This window comes from Capsicum annuum, chromosome 10 (genome assembly GCF_002878395.1).
Source record: "Capsicum annuum cultivar UCD-10X-F1 chromosome 10, UCD10Xv1.1, whole genome shotgun sequence".
In the NCBI taxonomy this organism is placed as follows: domain Eukaryota; kingdom Viridiplantae; phylum Streptophyta; class Magnoliopsida; order Solanales; family Solanaceae; genus Capsicum; species Capsicum annuum.
In genome coordinates this window covers 210,699,608-210,721,188 of record NC_061120.1, presented here as the reverse complement: position 1 = coordinate 210,721,188, position 21,581 = coordinate 210,699,608, and the positions used below count along the sequence as shown (strand labels likewise).

At 33.6% G+C, this 21,581-nt stretch overlaps 1 protein-coding gene across 1 annotated transcript in view; it reads left to right on the top strand.

Moving 5' to 3' along the window:
- LOC107843703 (MTOR-associated protein MEAK7) overlaps positions 1-11,125 on the top strand; it is a 19,251-nt gene extending 8,126 nt beyond the window's left edge. The window contains exons 4-8 of the mRNA XM_016688073.2: positions 3,247-3,332; positions 6,032-6,273; positions 9,280-9,460; positions 9,734-9,917; positions 10,426-11,125. Of these exons, the coding sequence (XP_016543559.1) occupies positions 3,247-3,332; positions 6,032-6,273; positions 9,280-9,460; positions 9,734-9,917; positions 10,426-10,731 (999 nt within the window). The 3' untranslated portion in view covers positions 10,732-11,125. The remainder of the gene's footprint in view (positions 1-3,246; positions 3,333-6,031; positions 6,274-9,279; positions 9,461-9,733; positions 9,918-10,425) is intronic.
- Positions 11,126-21,581: the final 10,456 nt, after the last annotated feature.

Below are 21,581 nucleotides of genomic sequence, written 5' to 3'. Positions count from 1 at the left end.
CGGCGCCGGGGACCGGGACGAGAGAGAGACGGAAGGGGGAGAGAGAGAGAGCCGTTAGAGTATATCTATAGTTCCAAAGTCTTGATGAAAAAAGAGGGTGGTGCTAGGTTTGATGATTAGAGTTTTTTCTTAAAAAATAAAGTGAGATGAATCATTTATCCTCATGGTTGTTTTCTCCTTAGCATGCACTATATTGATGCTTGTTCGTGGCATTAAAGAAGCTAGCCTTCTGCTGTATCGCCCATTGGTATTAAAGAGTATTAGCAAGGATTTTCACATCATGCACGAGTGTGGATAAAGGGAATAATTCCATCAAAATGGTAAGTGGATATGATGCTAGATAAGAAAGCTTCCCCATCACACTGAATGGATAGAGTAAATATGGTCGTCCAAGAGAGTTAGGTAGTTGGAGCATAGGCTGATTGACAGAGAAATCAAAGAATCTCGTTTGATAGGTAGATAGAAGTAAGTAAAATTAATGTCTACCTTAAAGTGGAGGAGAAGAACTATATTGCTTGTCTATAAGAGTCTTGGTGGAAAGGAGAGAAGGTTAGAGAGATTAACAAACAAGCTATAAATTGTGGTATTGTGGCTTGTGGGATTGACCAAAATAGGCACGGTTGTAATTGTGTAGAAACGATACCTAAGGATAAAGTTGAAGAAATAAACGTAACTGTTGATAGGATTATCTCGTTATGGTTAGTGTGGGAAACAAAACAGAAAACTTCATAGTGCATAGGTTCCACAAATAGAATTAGATGATGAAACTAAAACTAAACTTGAGAAGATATAGTTCCGCTGCTACAAGATATTCTAGGTGACCAACAGACTGCTATAGAAGGATATTTTAATGGATATGCTGGTGGATATGTGACACTTAGACTGAGTACATAACATATATTATGGTGCATGAAATGGAGAAGGGGAGTTTTTTGAAGTTTGCATTAGATTATTATCTAGTTGTAGGCTTTCAACTAACACCTGTTTTAAAGTAAGTGAACAACACTTGATAATATCTAGAACAGGAGACAACCACAGTCAAATAAACTCCGTTCTTACTAAAAGAAGTGGCAGTACCACATTTAAGGATGGCAAGGATATACCAGGGCAAGACCTAACCCTCCAAAATAAACCGTCAGTCTTGCATGTATAGCGAAAGAATGGAGCATAAAAAGGATAAGAACAGTATATAACCAGATTTCAATGATGGGCACTTGAAGACTCAAACCACAAAATATTGAAGGACTAGCTATTGGAAGATGGAGCACAGGACTTGGAAGTTGACATAAGTTCTACAGAAGGAAATGCGAGCTACATCTTTAATGTATTTGAGCACAAATTCCACTTTTATAAGATTGAATTCCAAGCTAGCACAGATAGAACCCCCAAAAGAATGCAAAATGATTAACACAGAAGAGATTTAGAGATTGTCTCCATGAAGTATGTGAAAATTCCCTGGGTTTGTTAATTGTGAGCTTTTAAAAATTAAACGACCAAGTCTAATTTAATCAACTGAAATTGAGTTCAAGAAGCTGCGGAAGACATTTGTGAGTATCAGTTTAACCTAGCACGAAAATAAATTTGCAGGAATGTAAAGAAGATGAGGAATTCTTATACTGGTTTGGATCACAAATAGTGTGCCTAGTTCAGTCCCCTTGAGTTGCATTAGAGTTATATTAGGAACACTTTGAAGTTATTAATTTGAGTAGAACTTTTGGCGTTCACCATCAATGTGAGTAAGTTGAGTTTCACTAGATCACTAATGCTGAATACTACATTTTGGTTTTCACTTGATCATCAAAGAAACGAATGCCACATAACTCTTTCTTTTTCCTCTGCTTTTGATAACTGTGGTGTCCAGGCCAATTTGTGCGTGCCTCGACTAATTTCATAGGGTAACTGCTACCTCCCACCATTGTAGGTGCTGGTTAACTATGTCCATCAAGGTTTGGGCAGATGAGAAGAAATCACCTAGTATTTTTGTCCCCACTGGGATTTAAACATGAGACCTCACGGTTCTCAATCAACTTCATTGATCATTAGGCCACACCCTTGAATGCTTCATTTTTCTCACTGTTTACTTCACTACACTGCTACAATGCTTCAGAGGCATAAGAGAGAGCGTTTTCTAGAGTAAGCCGTGTATCTTCTTGTTGATTCAATTTCTTCTCTGTATAGTCTTCGCCTGGTCGTCCTCTTTGACATTGAATGCTGCCTTCTCTTGGGGAACTTGATAACACAATTTTCACCATTCTTCATCTGGAAATCCTGATTTGATCTTGTGCCTGATTTGAACTTAGTATTGGTAACTGTCTTGTTTCGAGCTTGAATGTTAATGTGATCTCAAGGAACTTTTCTTTGTAGTGCTTAGAATACTTTCCAATTTTGAATAGGCCATTTACTGTTAATCAGATTTGTTCCTTTGAGAATCTTCCTTAGATCTAGGAGTTCATTCTTTGATATAAGGTGACAACATTTTCTTCCCTTGCAAAGATAGTCTTGGTTGCCTTATGTGGGAATTTCAATCATTGATTCTTGGCAGCTGGATATTTAGTTTTCCTCCACCAGATCCTTTTCTTCAGTCAATCTTAGATTAGTTCCATTGGTAATTCTTGACTAGTATGTCCCGGATCTTCACTAGCGTATTGTTGTACCTGCATTCAGAGCATCACTGTCCTTTTTAAAGCTAAAGATCGTTGTCACCATTAAAATCTGGAGCAAACAGTATGATCCAACTGCAGTCCCTGTAATGAGGTAGTTATGACTGAAGCATGATTTACTTACTGTGGTAGGACTCACTGGATTAGCTTAATGGCTGAGCTAATTTAGGGCCTAGCTAAATGGGTGAAGAGATGTTTTAACAAAAGACTTGGGACCTAATCAATTGCTGGTATTGCTGCTTTCATGTGTCCATCATGCTCCTAAAACAACCATACTACTTTTATATCTTTCTACTCCCGAAACTTGAGGTTTCTCTAGATATTTATGCCTTCTCCTAGTGTGTCGTTTCAAGTTTTTTACCAGAATATACATGTTCTCCTTCTAGACAGCCAGAGTGAAGAAGACAACTGTAGAGAATGGTTATATTTGTTCCTTGTAATTCATTCAGATAATAATTACCCTTTACTGCATAAAGGTGGACTTGTATCTCTCTACCTTTGAAGTGAGGATCATTCTGTATTTACCTGTGAAGTTTCTATTATGAGTAATAAATAAATATGAACTCATGATGTTTCTATATTGCAGGGAACCTATGAAAAAGGGACAAATGATGATATTGAAGAGTTTATCTATCAGTTGTTAGATGTCTTTGGTGATGGTACTGTTGGAAGGTAGATAGTAAGCCTTGATATGTTTAAGGACTATAATAGTTTGGTCCCTCTAGATTTTGTTTTTGACATTTAAGTATGCTCAATTTTCAAAATATAATTACCTCTAAAATCATGGGTTAATATGTCCAAAGAACTTTTTAATAAAATTGGCAATTTCACTTGCTCAGACTTTATATTATGAAAACAACCGGTGGAGGTTCTTAATGTCGGTTGGTTGAAGGCATAGAGGGCTGTCGGCTCTCTGAGGGTATCAGGATTGGGTAAAAAGGTGGACTCAAGATCTTTGAAGTATGTGCAACGTACTACAATTATTATAGTGAGACTCCTAGATGTACTAGGATCTAGGACTAAGGTGGTACATTCGCCACTACTTTGGATTTTAAATGAACTTGTCTAGGACTAAGGTGGTACATCTATCACTGCTTTGGATTTTAAATGAATTTTTTACTTTTTCCTTTGGTAGATTCTGTTCTCCCCGGAAAATACTGGAAGGTGAAGAAAAGTTATGCACTTATTTTGAAAATCGAGGGGATATGGGTCATAAGTTAGTAATTAGAGCAAGTAAATTGTATTTTCCGCTATTCTAAATTCAATTAACTACTTTATCTTTTGTTTTCCAAAACTGAGCCTTTTTTTTTTAAACAGAAAATGAACTTGGTGCAGTTGAGATAGTTTCTGCTATGTTTTTGCCCAACTGAGGCATTTATCTTTCCTCCCACCACTGGGTGTCTGGATTAATTATGGTGAACTGAGTTGTGGTAATTCTTGATTTGGACATTTTTCTTAGTTTTTTATTTTAATATTTCTTTATTCAGTTAAGGTATTTTAGTTTTAACTTGACTCGAAAGCTGCTTTGACTTCTCACAATCTCTTGGACTTAAAAACTGAAAAATCCCCGAGGCTAGAGGTGCATGTTTGGAAACTTGATGGATGATGGGTACTCCTCTCAACCCTTCTCCACTCAAAATACCTAGCTTTTTTCTGTGGCAGAGATTAAACCCGTGATGTGCCCTAATTCACACATCACTTATTGTGCTCTTACCACTGGACCAAAGTCTGGTGACATCTACTTTTAAAATGATAATTATGAGAAAACGATCAGTATCCAGATGCTAATTAAGGAGGGATCTTAGTAAAAGAATGATGATCATAATTCCTAAATAAGCTGTCAATGAAGACCGGACAAATGTTAAATAGAGCTGCCAAACAAAATGACTATCTCAAGAGAGGTTGTGATGCAAGCTTCTTGAGAAAGTATTTAAGGATTGTATTTCATTATTAAAAACTAATATGGAAGTTGATAAGAGATTGTTATTGTCACTATCATATGTATGTGTGTAACATCTTCTTACTTGACCTAACATGTCTTTGTCCCTCTCATCCTATGATATATATGGCTTCTTTTTCTTGGTTTATACAAAGTTCTCCATAATCAAAGATTACCAGACCTTCTAAAATTGTTTCTCTATCCTGTTCCTTTTCCTATGTAATCATAGTATTATCACTCTTTCCACTACGCGCATACTAGACCTTCTTTTCTATAGCCTCCTAACCCCCCTAGGTCACTCCTCTTCCGGTTAGCTTTGCAATGGACAATGGCTTATGCTTCCAACTCCCTTCACAGGAGAGCTCTCCCTAAAACGATGCGTGTTGCAAATTTTAACTATTTTGCCTTGATATCATTGTGAAGCACTGGATTTAGAATTAACTGTCAGGTTAGTTGGGTTGTTAAGTGTTGTTGGTTGTCTTTGATAGTGCTATCTTTCCTCTCTAATAATCACGTAAAATTATTACAAGGAGGATGAACTAAGCATTGCACTCCTTGAAGTCAAATGTTAATATTTAGAATGAGACAACTATGCTTCACGTGTGTTTGACTGGTGTAGGGTCGTAACGTTTTTCCACTAGACTCGAAATATCTGGGATTGGACCTTTGTCATTAAAAATATCCCTACTTTTTGAGGTGAAGTGATATGAAATTTTATTTCTGAAGAATGGATCTCCAATGAGAAAAACAAGGGGAAGGAGGAGGTTCCAGCTTTATTGTTCAAGATAGATATCATAAATTCACCAGGTTGATTAATAAACATTAAGAAGTAGCATGTACACACTTGATGAATCAAATGGGATTTATTTTGGCCTTTGAGGAATTCCCCATTGCCTCTTTCTGCAAAATAATGTTCTATAATGGAAGAGATGCGTCTCTTCGTTGCTTGCTTTCTGTTACCTAGAAGCCCTCTTCTTTTCTTTCTCCTGAGAAAGACCTTGAATTCCCTCCTTGAAGCTTAGTTGGATATACAGAGGATCTTACACAGCTCAGTAAATAATAGTTGGAAAGAGAATATCATCTAGCATTTGATGGATTGTTTTCCTTTATTTGTATGTTCTCAGATGAAAGCTTCATTTCTTTTAGAATCCTTCTTCTTTTTCTCTGTTTTTTCTTAGATGGAACACACATATGTTCAACAAGAAGCACTTTCTTCAGTTTATGAGCTTGACCATCTAAACTTGGACGTCAAATAGATCTACTGAGGCTCTAGTCCGGTTCTAGATCCACTTTTTCCTTTTTCTTTATATAGATATCTATACTGTTGAATACCAAAAAGATAACGATAAAAGAAAAAACTTTTCCAGCTGTATTGATTTCGTATTGATTTCTCCTTTATGGTGGTAAATGCATATTTGGAATCAACTTGCAGATCAGATCTTGAAGCTGTCTTGACTGCAGTACTCAGAAATATATCTTCTCATGAGAGCCATCAACCTGAACCTAGTTCAGACAGGGAAGTTCTTGACAGTTTCCTCAATGCTGCAAATTTAACAACAGATGATAAAAATTCCGCTGAAAATTGTTTGTCCTTTGAGGAATTTAGAAGATGGTGTGCGCATCTTCCATCAGTAAGGAAGTTTCTTGGAAGTCTGTTGTCTCCACGTGGTTCAGGTTTCTGCTTTACAGTCATCTTGTGTTTTCCTAGTTGTGTATTTCCACATATTTTCTTGTCATTTAGTTTCTCTAAGAGGAATATGTTCTCTACATATTGGACATTACTTAGTGGGTGAATTTCTGAGGCTTAAACATTAGCTTTTCTATTTGGTTTCTATTTCAATAATCTTTGAAACTTTTCTGACAACTATGCATGATATTGGCTTTTCTGAAACTTATATGTTATTATGCATAATGCTGGAGTCCTGCAACTGGTGTAGTAGCTGTTATAACGGGGATTCTCATTACAGTGTAGCATTTCAGTCTGTCACATTTGTATGACAGGAATAAATGTGGATCACAGAGATTAGGTAATGCTTGTTGGATGTAGTCTTGTTACTCTCAGAGAGGAGGACAGTATATATAGGAATGTGGTGTCAACATACTGACAAAGAGTAGAATTAGGACAAGTTCATCACCTTGCTTTTTTAAGCTTGTGAAGGAGCCAGTGAATATGTCCTACCCTTTGTAGCCAATATACCAGGGACAGAGTTTAAAGCTTCACCTGATTCACAATGAGTTTTGGTGTAAAGGGCCTCAACTTTTCACAAAGTAGTAGAGTACAGTACTTTTGTGGGATGTGCAGTGTTGTGCAAATTATCTTAGTGACTGTACTTGCTGTAGTTGAAGAAAGTGAAATTTGATACTATAGGTTAACCATATACAGATTTTTGGTGTCAGTTTAATGCCTTAGATTTGAAGCCTCATTGCAAAATACAAAGTTAAGGGAAGGGGAGGTATCCAGTCAGAACCATTTTCTTCTCGTTGCCATGTTATCTTTCCTCCCTTGTAAAGTACTTTGTCGTGTTTTGTTTTACCATGTGTATGTGAGTTTGTCAAAGCATAGCCGTTCTCAAATCCGGATGAAAGAGGAGGTTTAAAGTAGGTTGGTTACCCATGTAAAAATAGTCTTAACTATGTTGAATCCTCTGAAAACTTGGATATAGAGGATTTCATATAGTTTACCCAGCTAATTTGGGATATAGGGACAGTTGATTGATTTTCATGTTTTCTTTGTCCAAAGCCCTTATAACTATGTAAGTGGCAATATATTTATGTACTTTTCTTGTTTTGACTCTCACGCCTGCTGTTATTTCCTTGTTCTCGACTTACTGTCTAATATCTTGTTTCATTTTCTCTTTTTATTTTTGATTTGGTTTTGAAGTTTCTTTTATAATTTTCTTTTTGTTAGATACTTAAAAGATTTCAGTAATTTTAGAAAAAAAAGTGTAAGATTCATTAATTGTACCAAAGGAACTAAAATGTGCAGCAAGACATGAGCCTCAGATCATTTTATTCTGTGTGGAGTCCGGGAAATTTACAGAAGTATTTACATGATTACATCATGAGTTTCTTGTAGGTTACACCACTTAAGTAATGTCTGTGGAATCCCAGCTTTTTCATGAAGTAATGTTGTGTGTCTATCTTAACAAACTCTACTATCTTTTCCTTCCATAAACATCTACAGTCATACGAAGGGACAACGTCCATATGTATTTGATTGCTTTCTCACACGTGGTCCTTCTAGCACAGACTCTAAGACTGCAGGTCTCTTGATATGCCTTTTTCCGGTTGAACAATATGAGAGTTATTAAATTAGATTGTCACGTGAATCCTGTCGCAGATAAAAGGAAGAACAAACCCATTTTCCACTAAATTTTGAACGGGTGCTACTGGCCCTTGGGTATTTCTTGATTATCCCCTCTCCCACCCCCAACCCAAATCCCCCAACCCAAAATTATTTGTTTTAAAAATTCTTTTTGAGAAAGAACAAAATGTTAGATTCCTCCAACTTAGTTTGTGTGCAGCATAAATATATGCACATGGACATACACGTTGCATTCTTTGTATCGTGCATTCTTTGTTAGTGTTTCGTTAATTATTACTGTTCTACTACTCTAGTGAATGGTCGTTTCTTTTGAAAATTCAAACATATTTCATTGGAGTCCACCAAGTTGTTATCAGAGGATAATGAAAATGAATAAGAGGCTAAGCGCGAATCATTTATCCATTTTATCCAACTATCCATGCAATAAGGGTTTTCTCTTTACACCAAAGAAAGAGTCAAGTAAAAATGACTTTTTCATGCTTCCTGTATATTCTCACCGTTTCTGAAACAATCTCCTATTAACTGTTATTTTTACGCCCCAGGGTTTTGGCTAAATAATCAAGCGGTGATTTAAGGGGCGGGGATTTAATTATTAATAGGTAACATTCTTTTGTTTTTTTTAAAGAATAAATTGTTATTTTTAATAGGGGAAACAAATTTTGTTAGCCATTAATAACAGATATGGCTACCGGCAGGGTTACGAACAGGACACTTTTAAAATAGATGGTAAAGTTGCTATATATCAAATGCATTAAGGGTATTATTTGGCCATTTTCCCTTTTAAGAAATTTAGGTTGACATTAAGAATTGGTATTATGATATCTGTTCGTTATATTTCTGCACTCGTACTTAAATGGATGCTAGTCTGGAGGCAACTGGTTGAAATTTTTATAACATATAGTTGTCTCAAGCTAAAATGGAAAAAAACCAAATACAGTTTCAACAAAAATTTTCATCATAGTAACTCTAATATTACTTTGCTATTTTGAATATTTCTTCTTACACATTAAGGAACCCACCCACCCACCCACACGCGAGATCATATTACTTCTCAAAATTAAGGTGAAAAATCTTCGTTCTTTCATGAAAGAGCAATTTTGGTGTGATTATTTTCTCGGTCATAATAACTGTTCTTGCTTGTCTTGTGCAGTTCTAAGTTTTAATTACTCTAGAACATTGTTAGTTACACATCTGTTTGTGTCTGAAAATCTGGTTGTTTCTATTCATAATTGTCATTCTACTTCCCCACCCCCGCACCCATAAAGGGTAAAAAGCATGGTGAACTAATTTCACAGTTGCAAAACTGTAGTCAAGCTAGGTATGCAGGTTTACTAATTTATTATTTCTTTTTGCAGGCACTGAGGTTCCCATGTTAATACACCCAGAAAATATTGATCCAGCTGTTATATTGTTAAGAAAGGAATATGCTTGGCATATAGGGGGTGCCCTCCCAAAAGACGAGTTGCATGAATGGAGACTTTTGTATCACAGTACAGTACATGGTCTAAGCTTCAATACATTCCTGGGGAACATTTCGTAAGTGGCTTCTTGCTAGACTAGAGATGGTCTTCATATTTGAGGATTAACTATCTGTATCGTTGATCTCTATAAGATCTTTAAATTGAATCCTATCACAGGATTCACAGAACACCATATTGCATGTAATCTTTGTTTCTTGTAGTAGCTAATGATAAGTTTTGGATGCACTCTGATGCATAAATTGCAACACTTTTTTCATATTATTCGTTTGTGTCGAGACTCAAGTGTTAAACTCTTCTATCCACGTTTACCTCCCAACTTGAACTGCAGAAATGACAAAGGACCAACTTTATTGATAATAAAAGACAAAGAAGGCTATATTTATGGGGGTTATGCTTCTCAACCATGGGAGAGGCATGCTGACTTTTATGGGGACATGAAGTCTTTCCTATTCCAGCTATACCCAAAAGCATCAGTTTTCCGTCCAACTGGAGCGAACTCTAATATACAGTGGGTAAGTTTCTGAACCTTACGATATCATTTGACTTTATTTATATTAACTGTCAAAAGAAATTATGGATTCACTTGGTATGTGGAAAATGCCTCTTGTTCAAAACTTCAAAGTTCCTCAAACTCTACAAAGCTTCATTTTTCCTATTATCCTCTGGGCTCTTCATTTCTCGAGTTGCAACTCATTGCTACTGGTTACTATACCTATAGCCCTAGAATAGTAAGTGCTCATCTGATTGATTGGTTGTCCAGCACCAAAGATCTTCGACAGATTTTGTTTTTCAAGTGGGATGCTAATCTTTCTTCTCTTGCCTTGTGAGGCTTGGGCAGGGACAAAAATGTATCAATAGTTTTGCAAGTCCTCTTAGTAAAGTGGTGCAAATTTTCCTGGTTCATGCAAATTCCGTTAGCCTGGATGTTCAGATGTTGAAACTATAAATACTTGCAAACTGGAAGTTTATTTATGGTACTATCGAACTACTAAGATGTTTTAAGCTTTCATCTTTCTGCAGTGTGCTATAAATTTTAGTTCTGAGAGCATCCCCAATGGCATTGGTTTTGGAGGACGAGTGAACCACTTCGGCTTGTTTATCTCAGCTAACTTTGACCAAGGTCATACTTTCACCTGCACTACCTTTGGCAGTCCTAGTTTATCAAAGACCCAAAAGATCTTCCCAGAAGTGATCGAATGCTGGGGAGTTGCAATAAAAAGAGCTCAAGAAGATACTCAGGATCGACTTAAGGGTACCGTGTTAGATAGATTTAAAGAGGACCGTCATATGCTTAACATGGTTGGACTTGCAAATTCAAGTGAGTGATGTGTCTGCATCTACTCAAAGACTTATCTGAAGTTGAGACGCTGTGTCTCCTCCAGTGCTTGTGCTTTCTTCTTCTGCTCAATTAGCATGGTTTGGCCTGCAAATTCGAGAGTATTGTGTTGCTTGTAATAATTTAATAATGTATAATAGATGCTCAACCCTGTGTACGCGTAAATAGCATCTGGAGTGTAATTTAAGGTGTGGCAATCATTACTATCCCTGGAGTCGTGGCGAATTTCTTCAAGCCATTCTCCTATCCTTGTTAATAGTAATCGTCATTTTGATGTATTGCTGTTCTGGCATATGCAGATTCAGCAAAATGTTGCTCTTCTTAAGGTGATTTCAGAAGTAAAATGCCTTAGATGTGCATGCTAAAAAGTTCTTCATTGGGCAAGACCCTCTTACTCTCTCTACCTATGTTTTTCTTCTGTGAATTTACATGATTCATTAAGTTTGACAACTTTTTTTTGGGTTCAAGGCAAGGCCAAATTTGGACACTTCCAAAGTTAGTGAAGTTAATTAGCATAGATGTCAGTTGAGGCAAAGTTAAATGAAGCGTTTATGTATTATGTCAATGCATAAAAACAAATGTTTTCTTTATCTCTGCTGGCAAGTTCTCTATGTTTTTATTTTTTCTGTATATTAAATCTGGAATTCGTCTTAGTTCCTAACCAAATTGTGTAGGCCTTTGCCCCCAAAGCACCGTCAACAACAATAATATATCCGGTGTAATCACATAAGAGTGATCCAAAACATTGTTGTATTTATCAAATCATGTTATTCCAGAGATAATTGAATCTCGTGGTTCTTAAATTAAATATATATTGATAAAGAAATGGACCTTGGGTTTAATTCAACCTCAAAAGCTAGCTCGGGAGGATTGCCAAAGATCATATAAAGAGACCAAGGACCCTTTAACCCATCGATGTGAGACTCCAACACCCCCCCCGCACGCTCAGGGCTGGACATCTGGAGCGTGGACAATATAAGATAGGGGCCTGACTCTGATACCATGATAAAGAAATGGACTTTGGGCCTAACTCAACCTCAAAAGCTAACTCATGAGGGAAGGATTGTCCAAGACCATATAAAGAAACTAAAGACCCTTTAACCCACCGATGTGGGACTCCAACATATGTAGAATGTATTAAAATGTCATTTAATTTTTGTGGCTTTTAAACTAAAGATACGTAGAATGTATCAAAATGTCATTTAATTTTTATGGTCTTAAACATGTTATGCAAGTGAAAAAATTAAATAACTGTCAAAAAAATATTCTTTTTGAATGGACAAAAAAGGAAAAAAAGCCAAATAAAATCAGACGGATGAAGTAATTAATTTATTGTGAAAAAAAAAAATACAATTTACCTAACGATGATTGAAATAGATTTCATGTAAAACACCTAGAGTTAAGCACTTTTAAACTTTGAAGCATACTGCAATACAAGTACGAATGAAAGATTTTTATTACGTGGGTAGAGTATTATTTACAGTATGGGACAATAGTATTAGTCTGCTTAAATTCTTGAAGTTGTATTAGAAAATTTATTAAATATATCTAAATATTTAATTTAAATTATTAATTAATACGAGCTATAGATTTGATAAATCACTCAAAAACCATAAATTTGATTAGAAATTAATTTGTGATCATGACACATAAAATTAATAATAAATAGTCTTACACATATACTTAGACCTCTCACTTCTCTCTGCACCGTCTCTGCCGACAATTTAGGTGAATGTAGGTCATTTCTATAATAAAAATTTACTCGTATTGGACGTTTATATTTATTCTAGTAATGTTAAAATTTAAAGTTTATAAATTCTCGTCGAATCTATAATTCATCTTAATTATTAAGTTCGTAATTGAATTTTTATACACATTTAATGAGTATTCTCATATAAATATAAAATTTAAACAAACATTATTAAATTCGTTCAAACTCACCAGTATAATCTGCCTCATCTCATTGCATATATATATATATATATATATATATATATATATATATATAAACTCCAGCGAATGATACACTTCTATATGGTTTTAGTATAAGCTATGTTATTAGTATTATAACCTCTATCAATCACAAGATTAACTCCACTAACAAATTTTTAGCTTCATTACTAGCCCAATGCAACGATGCGTCCACCACATATAATACAAAGAATGACATCTTTTTTTTTTTTTTTTGTGAGAATCATAATCCGAGCAGCATATTTTGTCCTAAGAAAAGATACTTATACATTTACATCAATAGTCTTTTGAAATTCTTGTTATTAGCATAGATTATGCTGAAATCGAGATTTGCTGGGATTCGTGCATTTAGGGGTCATGATAAAATTAGCTCATGAAAATATGTACTAACTCATTTAATCCGTTTAAATTTAGGGATGATGATAAATGATCATATAACTTTGGCCATAATATGGTCATAATATTAAAAAGTCTATAGTAGCCTTTTGGAATCTTTTTCTATTTCTTTAAAGTCATGGTAATTAGGCATTAAAATATGTATACTCCCTGTATTGCAATTTAATTGCAACACAAATTCTTAGATAAGAATATCAATAGTCTTATACCATTAAAATACATATATGTCTTCAAAAACATACATATGTTTTGCTATAACTCAAACACTACGTTTACTGTCTATTTTTTTCTCATGTTCTTCTCCGATTTTCTCTCCTTGTTACTAAAATTATCTCTAATTTTTTTATTTTTTTTAATTATATGGTTAAATAAAATTAAAATATATATTTAAATAATTCTCAGGCATAATTTGTAAGATATCACAATGACGATAACTCAACATACCTTAAACCTGATAAACGTTGACACTTACAGAAATTATGCATATAATTCACATCTGTTGAGAGGTATAAGTGTTAATCATATAACTCTTTCACCCTTATATTACGATGATTTGATAAATTGTGAATTATTACTTATATTTGTTACTAAATGATTTCTAATATTTTTTTTATTATTATGCTTAAATAATATATATATATATATATATATATATATATATATATATATATATATTTCTAAAATATTATGATAACAACAAATCACACATACTTTACACTTGGTAATCCGATAAGTCGAACCACTAGTTCACTAACCAAAATATCATTACAGATTATTGATTTCGATTCGATTTTGAACAGTCGTAGCTAGAGTCAAGGATGTTATGTTCAAATTTAAGTACTAATTGTCTTTTACTGTCACAAATAAAATTCATCCTATGAAAGAATAAGCATTGACTGAGATCATGCTGAAATATTGAGATCTTTATCTAATTATTTTTTTAAACTTGAAAAGGTGTAAAATTATACTAACTGAAACTAAGAATGTCAATCTAAGTAAATGTATTTGAAACGTATCTAACAATAATGATTATGTTTTAAAATTATAAAATTATATTTAAATTAACAAATAATGAGTATGTGTGAAAATTGACAAATTCTAAACATATTTTAATAAAGAATTAGAATTAGAGAATTTTTTTTACTCGTGAATTAGAATTAATAAAAAATTATGTTTAAATCGGTTTGAAAATACGTTTCAATTTTCACAGTATGTTTTCAAATACATTTGACTGAAAATTATAAACGTTTATACCAATTATGTTTAATGTGTCGATGTCTATTATTTCTAAAGTCTTTTGAATTGACGATTGAAATATTATCAATTTTTTTTAAAATTATCTAAATCTATTAATAACAATTAATAAAATACTTAATTAAAGATCATATTAATAACAATGTAAGTAATGATTCACAAGTTATTAAATCGGACTAGACAACTTGTTACAACATCATATGACTCTCTTAGATTGATGTTGATTAGGGTTGACAGTTACAGATTATATGTTTTTATTGTTTACTATAATGTGTCAATATTTATGATGTCTAAAGTGTTTTGAGTTTTTGTTGTTGTTATTGAAATATTTTCAAATTAGATTAAAAATTATTTAAATATGCAATTTAAATTTGTATAAATATATTAATTAATATAATTACTTAATTATAGGTCATATTAAATAATGATTTACAGGATCAAATCGACGTGACATAGGAATACAAGTCTACCACATTAACGTTGGACTCTCTTTTGTTGTTGTTGTTAACTAGGATTGACACAAATGAACTATATATAATTTTATGATTTTTATAGTTTGTTAATGTCTAAAATGTTTTGAATTTTATCTGTTATTATTGAACTGTTTACACATTAAATTTTAAAAACTATTTTCAATTTATTTAAATATAATATTTAATAAAACTATTTAAATAGAGGCTATATATAATAACAATCATAAGTAATGATTCATAATTTTTCAAATCGATGTAACATATGGGTTCAAGACAGTAACATCAATGTGTGACTCTCCTGAGTTAATGTTAACTTGAGTCGATATATATGAACTATATACATTTTATAATTTTTCTATTGAATCGATATCTATCATGTCTAAACTATTTTGAGTTTTAATTGTCATTGAGAATATTTTCAAATTATATTTAAATAATTATCTAAATACATTTTAAAATTTATTTAAACTCAATAATTGATAAAATTACTTATTAGAGGTTACATTAATGGCAAATATATAATGATTAACAAATTATTGAATCAAAGTAAATGTATTAAGTTCTATATTACAAGAATAAAAACAATTACCTATAGAAAAATATGAAATTTTTTAGTAAGCATGTTCTATTAATATCTCTTTAATTTAATTGAAGCAGCAGTCCTGACGTTGTTGAATTTACTACATTCTCGATCCTTTAGATTAAAATTTTGAAAGAAATACACAATAAGATTTTAAATAGCTAAAAACTCAGAGAAATAAATTGTTGAAGTGAATTTGTATCATTAGAAATTTTAATAATTTATCTTGTCTAATTACACAATTTTAATAATTTGTCTTGTCTAATTACATAATTTTAAGTAATTTTATTTTTCTGTTGATAAATTATAAAAACAGAATGTCAATAAACTTGAAAAAAATTACTTTTCTAAATTTTTTTAATCATTTTATATTCTAAATTTTCATTCTAAAAATTTGGCCAAATGGAATAACTGTCCACCAAAGACAAATAAAATTATTTATAATTATTTTTAATTTATCATTCAGTCATTTATATATCATTTTAAAAATATCCAGCAATTTTAAAATTATTTTTAAGTTTAATATTATTTTAAATTTAAAAAATTATTCAAATAAATGAAATAGCTTAATGTTTTTCTTCTTTGTTTGTATAGATATTATTTTGAAATGCAAAGTCAACAAACAAATAAGTAAACAAGTTAGATGTTCAATTCTCATGTGTTGGAAATAGCTAGAAGAATAAATGAAGAATGTAAATTTGGGAGAAAAGGGTAAAAATCTAAACCTATTTATAATGTGAATAGACTTTATTATCAAATTCGAGCTATTATGGCCAAATTATGGCCACATTTTATGGTCAAAAGGATTTTTCCTAAATTTAGACGGGTCATTAACTCGTCGATTTATTAATCCACGTCATTCTGACAAATGATTAGTATTTTTCATGGGCTAATTTTGTCATGACTCCTAAGTATATACATGAATCCCAGAAAATCTCGATTTCAGCATAATCAATTCGGATAATAATAATGAGAATTTGAAAAGATTTATTTGATGCGAACGTGTACGGATCTTTTATTCGAGGCAAAATATATTGTTCAGATTATGACCCCGACAAAGAAAGATGTCATCGTTTTTACGTCTAGCTCCTCCTCCATTGGGCAAATCGCCACATTCATACACCATCTCGAAACACACAACAACTGTTATTTGACTAGTGATGAAACAAAGTTTGTTAGTGGAGTTGTTATTGTGATTGATGGAGGTTATAATACTACTAATACAACTAATTAACATCAACCGACATGTTTTTATCTTTAGTGTAGTTTTCTTGGCCATGATATTTGGTGTTCGTTTTGAGGCCCGATTGATTCAGAGTTGCATCACCAAAGAAGCATTGAAGAAACTTTTTGATCAATAAGTTCTCTATTCACAAGATATTTCTATATGTATTTTTCTAACCTTTGTGGAAAAGAAAATTGTTACGATGGCTTATATATAGAATGACATTGGTATGTAACATTTGATGAAATGTTTGTTATAAATTGTACTAATATAAATATAAATTGCTATTTTATAAAAATATAAATTGTTGTTCTCTAATTATAAGACGAAAATTACTTTTCAAAATAAGCTAACCTTAAAAATTCTGTAGAACATAATATCCAACTTTTTAGCCTAGTTTGCCCATTGACTTAAAGATTTTTATTAGTTAAATATTAATAGATATTAGAAAGTTTATTGAATATATATAAATATTTAATTGCGAATTATTATCTAAAATGAGCTATAAATTTGGTAATAATTTAAAACTCATAAACTTAAAAAAAAAAATGGGGGCAAAGGAAGGAAAAATGAGGAAAAAAATTACAGGGTGAAGAATTGAAGCCTCACAATACAGGATGAAAATTCAGGTACTCAATGAGCTACTAAGATTCCTCAGTACATTATTTACGCCCCCCCCCCCCCCCCCCCCCTCCACCCCCAACCTCAAAAAAAATAAAAATAAAAAAAATAGACAACAGTACATTGTACGTGCTGATTTATTTCAACTAAATTATACTAAATGTACATTCAATTTCACTTGAATATTATTTTTAAACTAAATAGCAGTTAATAGGGCATTTCATTATCCTCAATATAAATCAAACCCTACAAAGCACTTGGCCAGGATGGAATTCACCCTGTAATGTACCAAAAATATTGGAACATTTTGAGCCTCGCCACAATCGAATTTTGCACTAAAACCTTTACCTCTGCCATCATGGATCCCCAGGTCTATACCAACTACCTTTGCCTTATTCCTAAATGTACCAATGCTACCAATTTGAGGAACTCCAGACCCATTGGACTTTGTAACATTCAATATAAAATTATTATCAAAATCATTATTAATAGTCTTCTCACTAACCTCATCAGTCCCTCTCAATCTAGTTTTCTTCCTAACAGAAAGACCTCTGATAATGCTATCATAGTCCAGGAGGTCATCAACCACTTCAAAAAAATGAAGCGGAGGAAATCCAACATGATCTTAAAGATTGAACTTGAAAAAGACTTTAAGAGGATAGAGTGATCCTTCATTAGGCACTTTCCACTTTTTCAATGTTCCTTCCAAACTGGCTAACCTTATCATGTCTTGCATCCCAACCTCCTCCATCTCTATACTCATAAATGAAGAGAAAACTCCCTTCTTCAATCCCTCCAGGGAATCAGGCAAAAGAGATCCAATCTCTCTCTACCTCTTCATCATGTGCATGGAGCTACTCTCCAAAAGAATTGATCATGAGGTGGATATTCTGGCTTGGACTACCATCTCCATCAGTAGAAAAGGCTCTAAAATCTCCCATTTTTTTTTGTTGATGATCTCACCTTGTGTGCTGTAGCTAATGATAAGAGTTGAGAAACAATTAAGGACACCCTTAATAATAATTTCACCTTTCACTCTGATAAGAAAATAAATACCCACAAATCTAAAGTCATTTTCTCCAATAACTGCTCCCAAGTGGATAAAGCACGACTTACCTGCACCCTAGGCATACAAACTAAAGATAACTTTGGTAAATACCTGAGCTTTCCCATATTCCATCAGAAACCTTATAATAGAGATTACCAGTTCATCCTGGATAATCTTAAAATCAAGCTTGCTGGATGGAAAATAAAGTTTCTCAATATAGCTGGCAGAACTACCCTCACCAAATCTTCTTTGGCCAACATCCCTACTTATGTTATGCAATTCATCTCACTTACCACAAAAATTCATAAACTGATCGATAGAGTTCAAAGGAACTTTGTCTGGGGAACCACCCTGGATAAAAAAAAAATGCACCTCCTCAACTGGCAAACCCTGACCTGACCTCCCCAAAAAAAAATGGGGGACTGGGCCTCCAGGAAGCCTCCATTAGAAACATCATGTCACGCCTCAAATCCTATTGGGGCGGACTGACACCCTTAATCGAGGAGGTCCGGGAGAACCATCTCATAACCTTATACTTCCCATGCATACCTCTATGACAACCCAAAATTCGGACAGCATCATGTCGCATATAAAAGAAAATAATCACCTGTATAAGCTCGAGCACACATATATATGTATATACAATACTTGGCCGTTGGAGCCATCACGTCTATTAACAAAACACCACCTTGAATGTACATTAGGTCTACAAAGCCTCTAGATAATACACAGAGTTTAACTAAGGTCGGGACACACCCCTCCATATAACTAACTTCTATACAATACCAAAAGTGACTGGATATGACACGGAAAGCCCCGAAGCAAACTGGAGCTCACCAAAAGCATCTGGGTATCCTGGCTCCTACTTGTGCGATGTATGAGCTGAGGTACCTGTGCCTGCAGCATGAAATACAGGTCCCCCGTGGGGGACGTCAATACGAAATATATACTGAGTATGTAAAGCTGTAGATAATCACATATGATATAGGAGCTCAATAGAAATCAGAAACAAATAAATAAATCATAATAGGAGTGGACCACACTTACTAGAACTTGTGAGAACCTGTACATTGCATTTATTCAATCACTTTACCTTCGTTCTTATCATCTTTGTAACCGTTACTGTACTGTACTGTGACCATTAGGCTGCCTCCAGTACATATCAACTGGGATCGACCCATGATAGGCTTATGCCCCTGGGATACCACCCATAAACACATAAATAGGGATCGACCCATGATAGGCTTATGCCCCTGGGATACCACCCGATAAGAGAGAACTTCCATCACTTAGTTCAATTAATCTTTGAGATTGTTATTTCGGTCGCCACCGCATTTTTGATACTTTGAAACAATGATACATCAATAAGAGACATATAAATAGACCATCAATGCAATAACAATGAAGTAAGAACTCATTGGCACATCAATGAAATGTTTTGGAGTCATTAATAGCATATGGATCTTGTTTAAGTAACCGGATACCTTCTGACATTCATTAGTGCAATAAACATGTAAGATTTGGAAAACAAGTAAGTATTGGAATGTCTTGACATCTTGTAGGGTGGAAACAAGTTCATTGGTAACGTAGGCCATCATACAAAATCATTATGGATCACATATTACTGAATAACTTTGGAAACTTTCTTAATAGAACAATTGTTCACTTTCATGCCAAAGATATGGTATAGAGTATGCTTTACATACCTGACTGTCAACCTTCAATACTAGTCCCAAATGGACTTCTCGTCTTTTTGGATTACTTATCTACAATGAACATATATAACAATCTAGTATTAGCGACCAAACGTCACAATTCAATTATTTGAATTCACCAAACTAGTGGTTAAGTAGTAAGCCTTAATTACACCATAAAGGGTGTCACTTTAACCTTCTTATACTCCAATTACATTCACATGCCATGCATATTCATACAACATCCTCCAATATCAAGTTTGGATTCATTTATCCTTCCAACCAATCCATTAAACCAAATTGAGCCATAGACATAAATAATCATCAATTCAATAGTATATCACCATATCCACCTTCCATAGCTCAATTACCATATCCACCCTCCACAATTCAATACAACCAAACCATGCAAAATAGTCCATAACCCTATTTTCATCACCTTTCAATAACAGTCAATACATATAATCCTCTATCACACATATACATATGGAAGAGAACAAAGGCAAACAATATTCATACATTAGAATTCACCTCTTGATTATGCAATCCTGTTTGCACAAATAATAGGTGCCGTTCGAAGCTCTCGAGATGACAAACGCAGTTATCGGATTACTTTGGAATTTCTACGGTTGAATCAAAAGTAATTTAAAGGTCAAATTTGGCTAGGGTTTGTTCTTTCTCAATGATTGATGATGAAAATGAGTTTTTGAACTCATATACATGTATATGTACACATATTCCCGTCCATAATATCATAGGGAATGACCAAAGTGCCTTTAAAATTTAAATAATGTCAAATCTGTCCTTTGGTGGACTGTTTTGATAAGCTAAAGTATATCGACCATAACTCTTTGCTCTGATATTGGATTTGGGTGAAATTGGTATCGTTGGAAAGATAATTCAAAGGTATTTCATTTCATATAAAGTAGGCCACCCAGTTCATCTTGTACAAGGAGTTATGATCGTTTGAAGTTGACCATAAAAATCTATTTTGAGAGGCTGAAGTAAAACGAGTATAACTCCTTACTCAGACGTTGGATTTGGATGAAACCAATTGCATTGGAAAGAAGACTCAAAGATATTTCTTTTCATAGGTCGCAGATCTCCCATTTCATTATATTAAGGGAGTTATGATCGTTCAAATTTGACCCAAAAAATTGGCTGGCCTCAGTAGTTTGTGTGCAGGAAATTTTCCTGCACATTTACTATTCCTAATATCCCGGCCACCGTTCTATAGTTTCGAACGTGCTCGATTATATCCGAAACCTATCCGTTTTTGGAAATCTTTTTATCATTGGAAAGCTTATTCAATAACCTTCGTATGGAACCATCGACGGGCAAATTCTGGTATAAACAAAATAAAATAAAATTAATTCCATATAAATAAGACCAATACACGTACTTGAATATGCCTATACACGTACTTGAATATGGGGTGTTACACACCACAATGCTTGCTAGCCTAGCCTGGAGACTTTACAAGCACCGCAATAGCACCTGGGCTAGAATTCTCAAGAACAAATACAGTCCCCAGGGCATGATGTGTAAACCCAGCAACTTCAAAATCTGAAAAAAAAT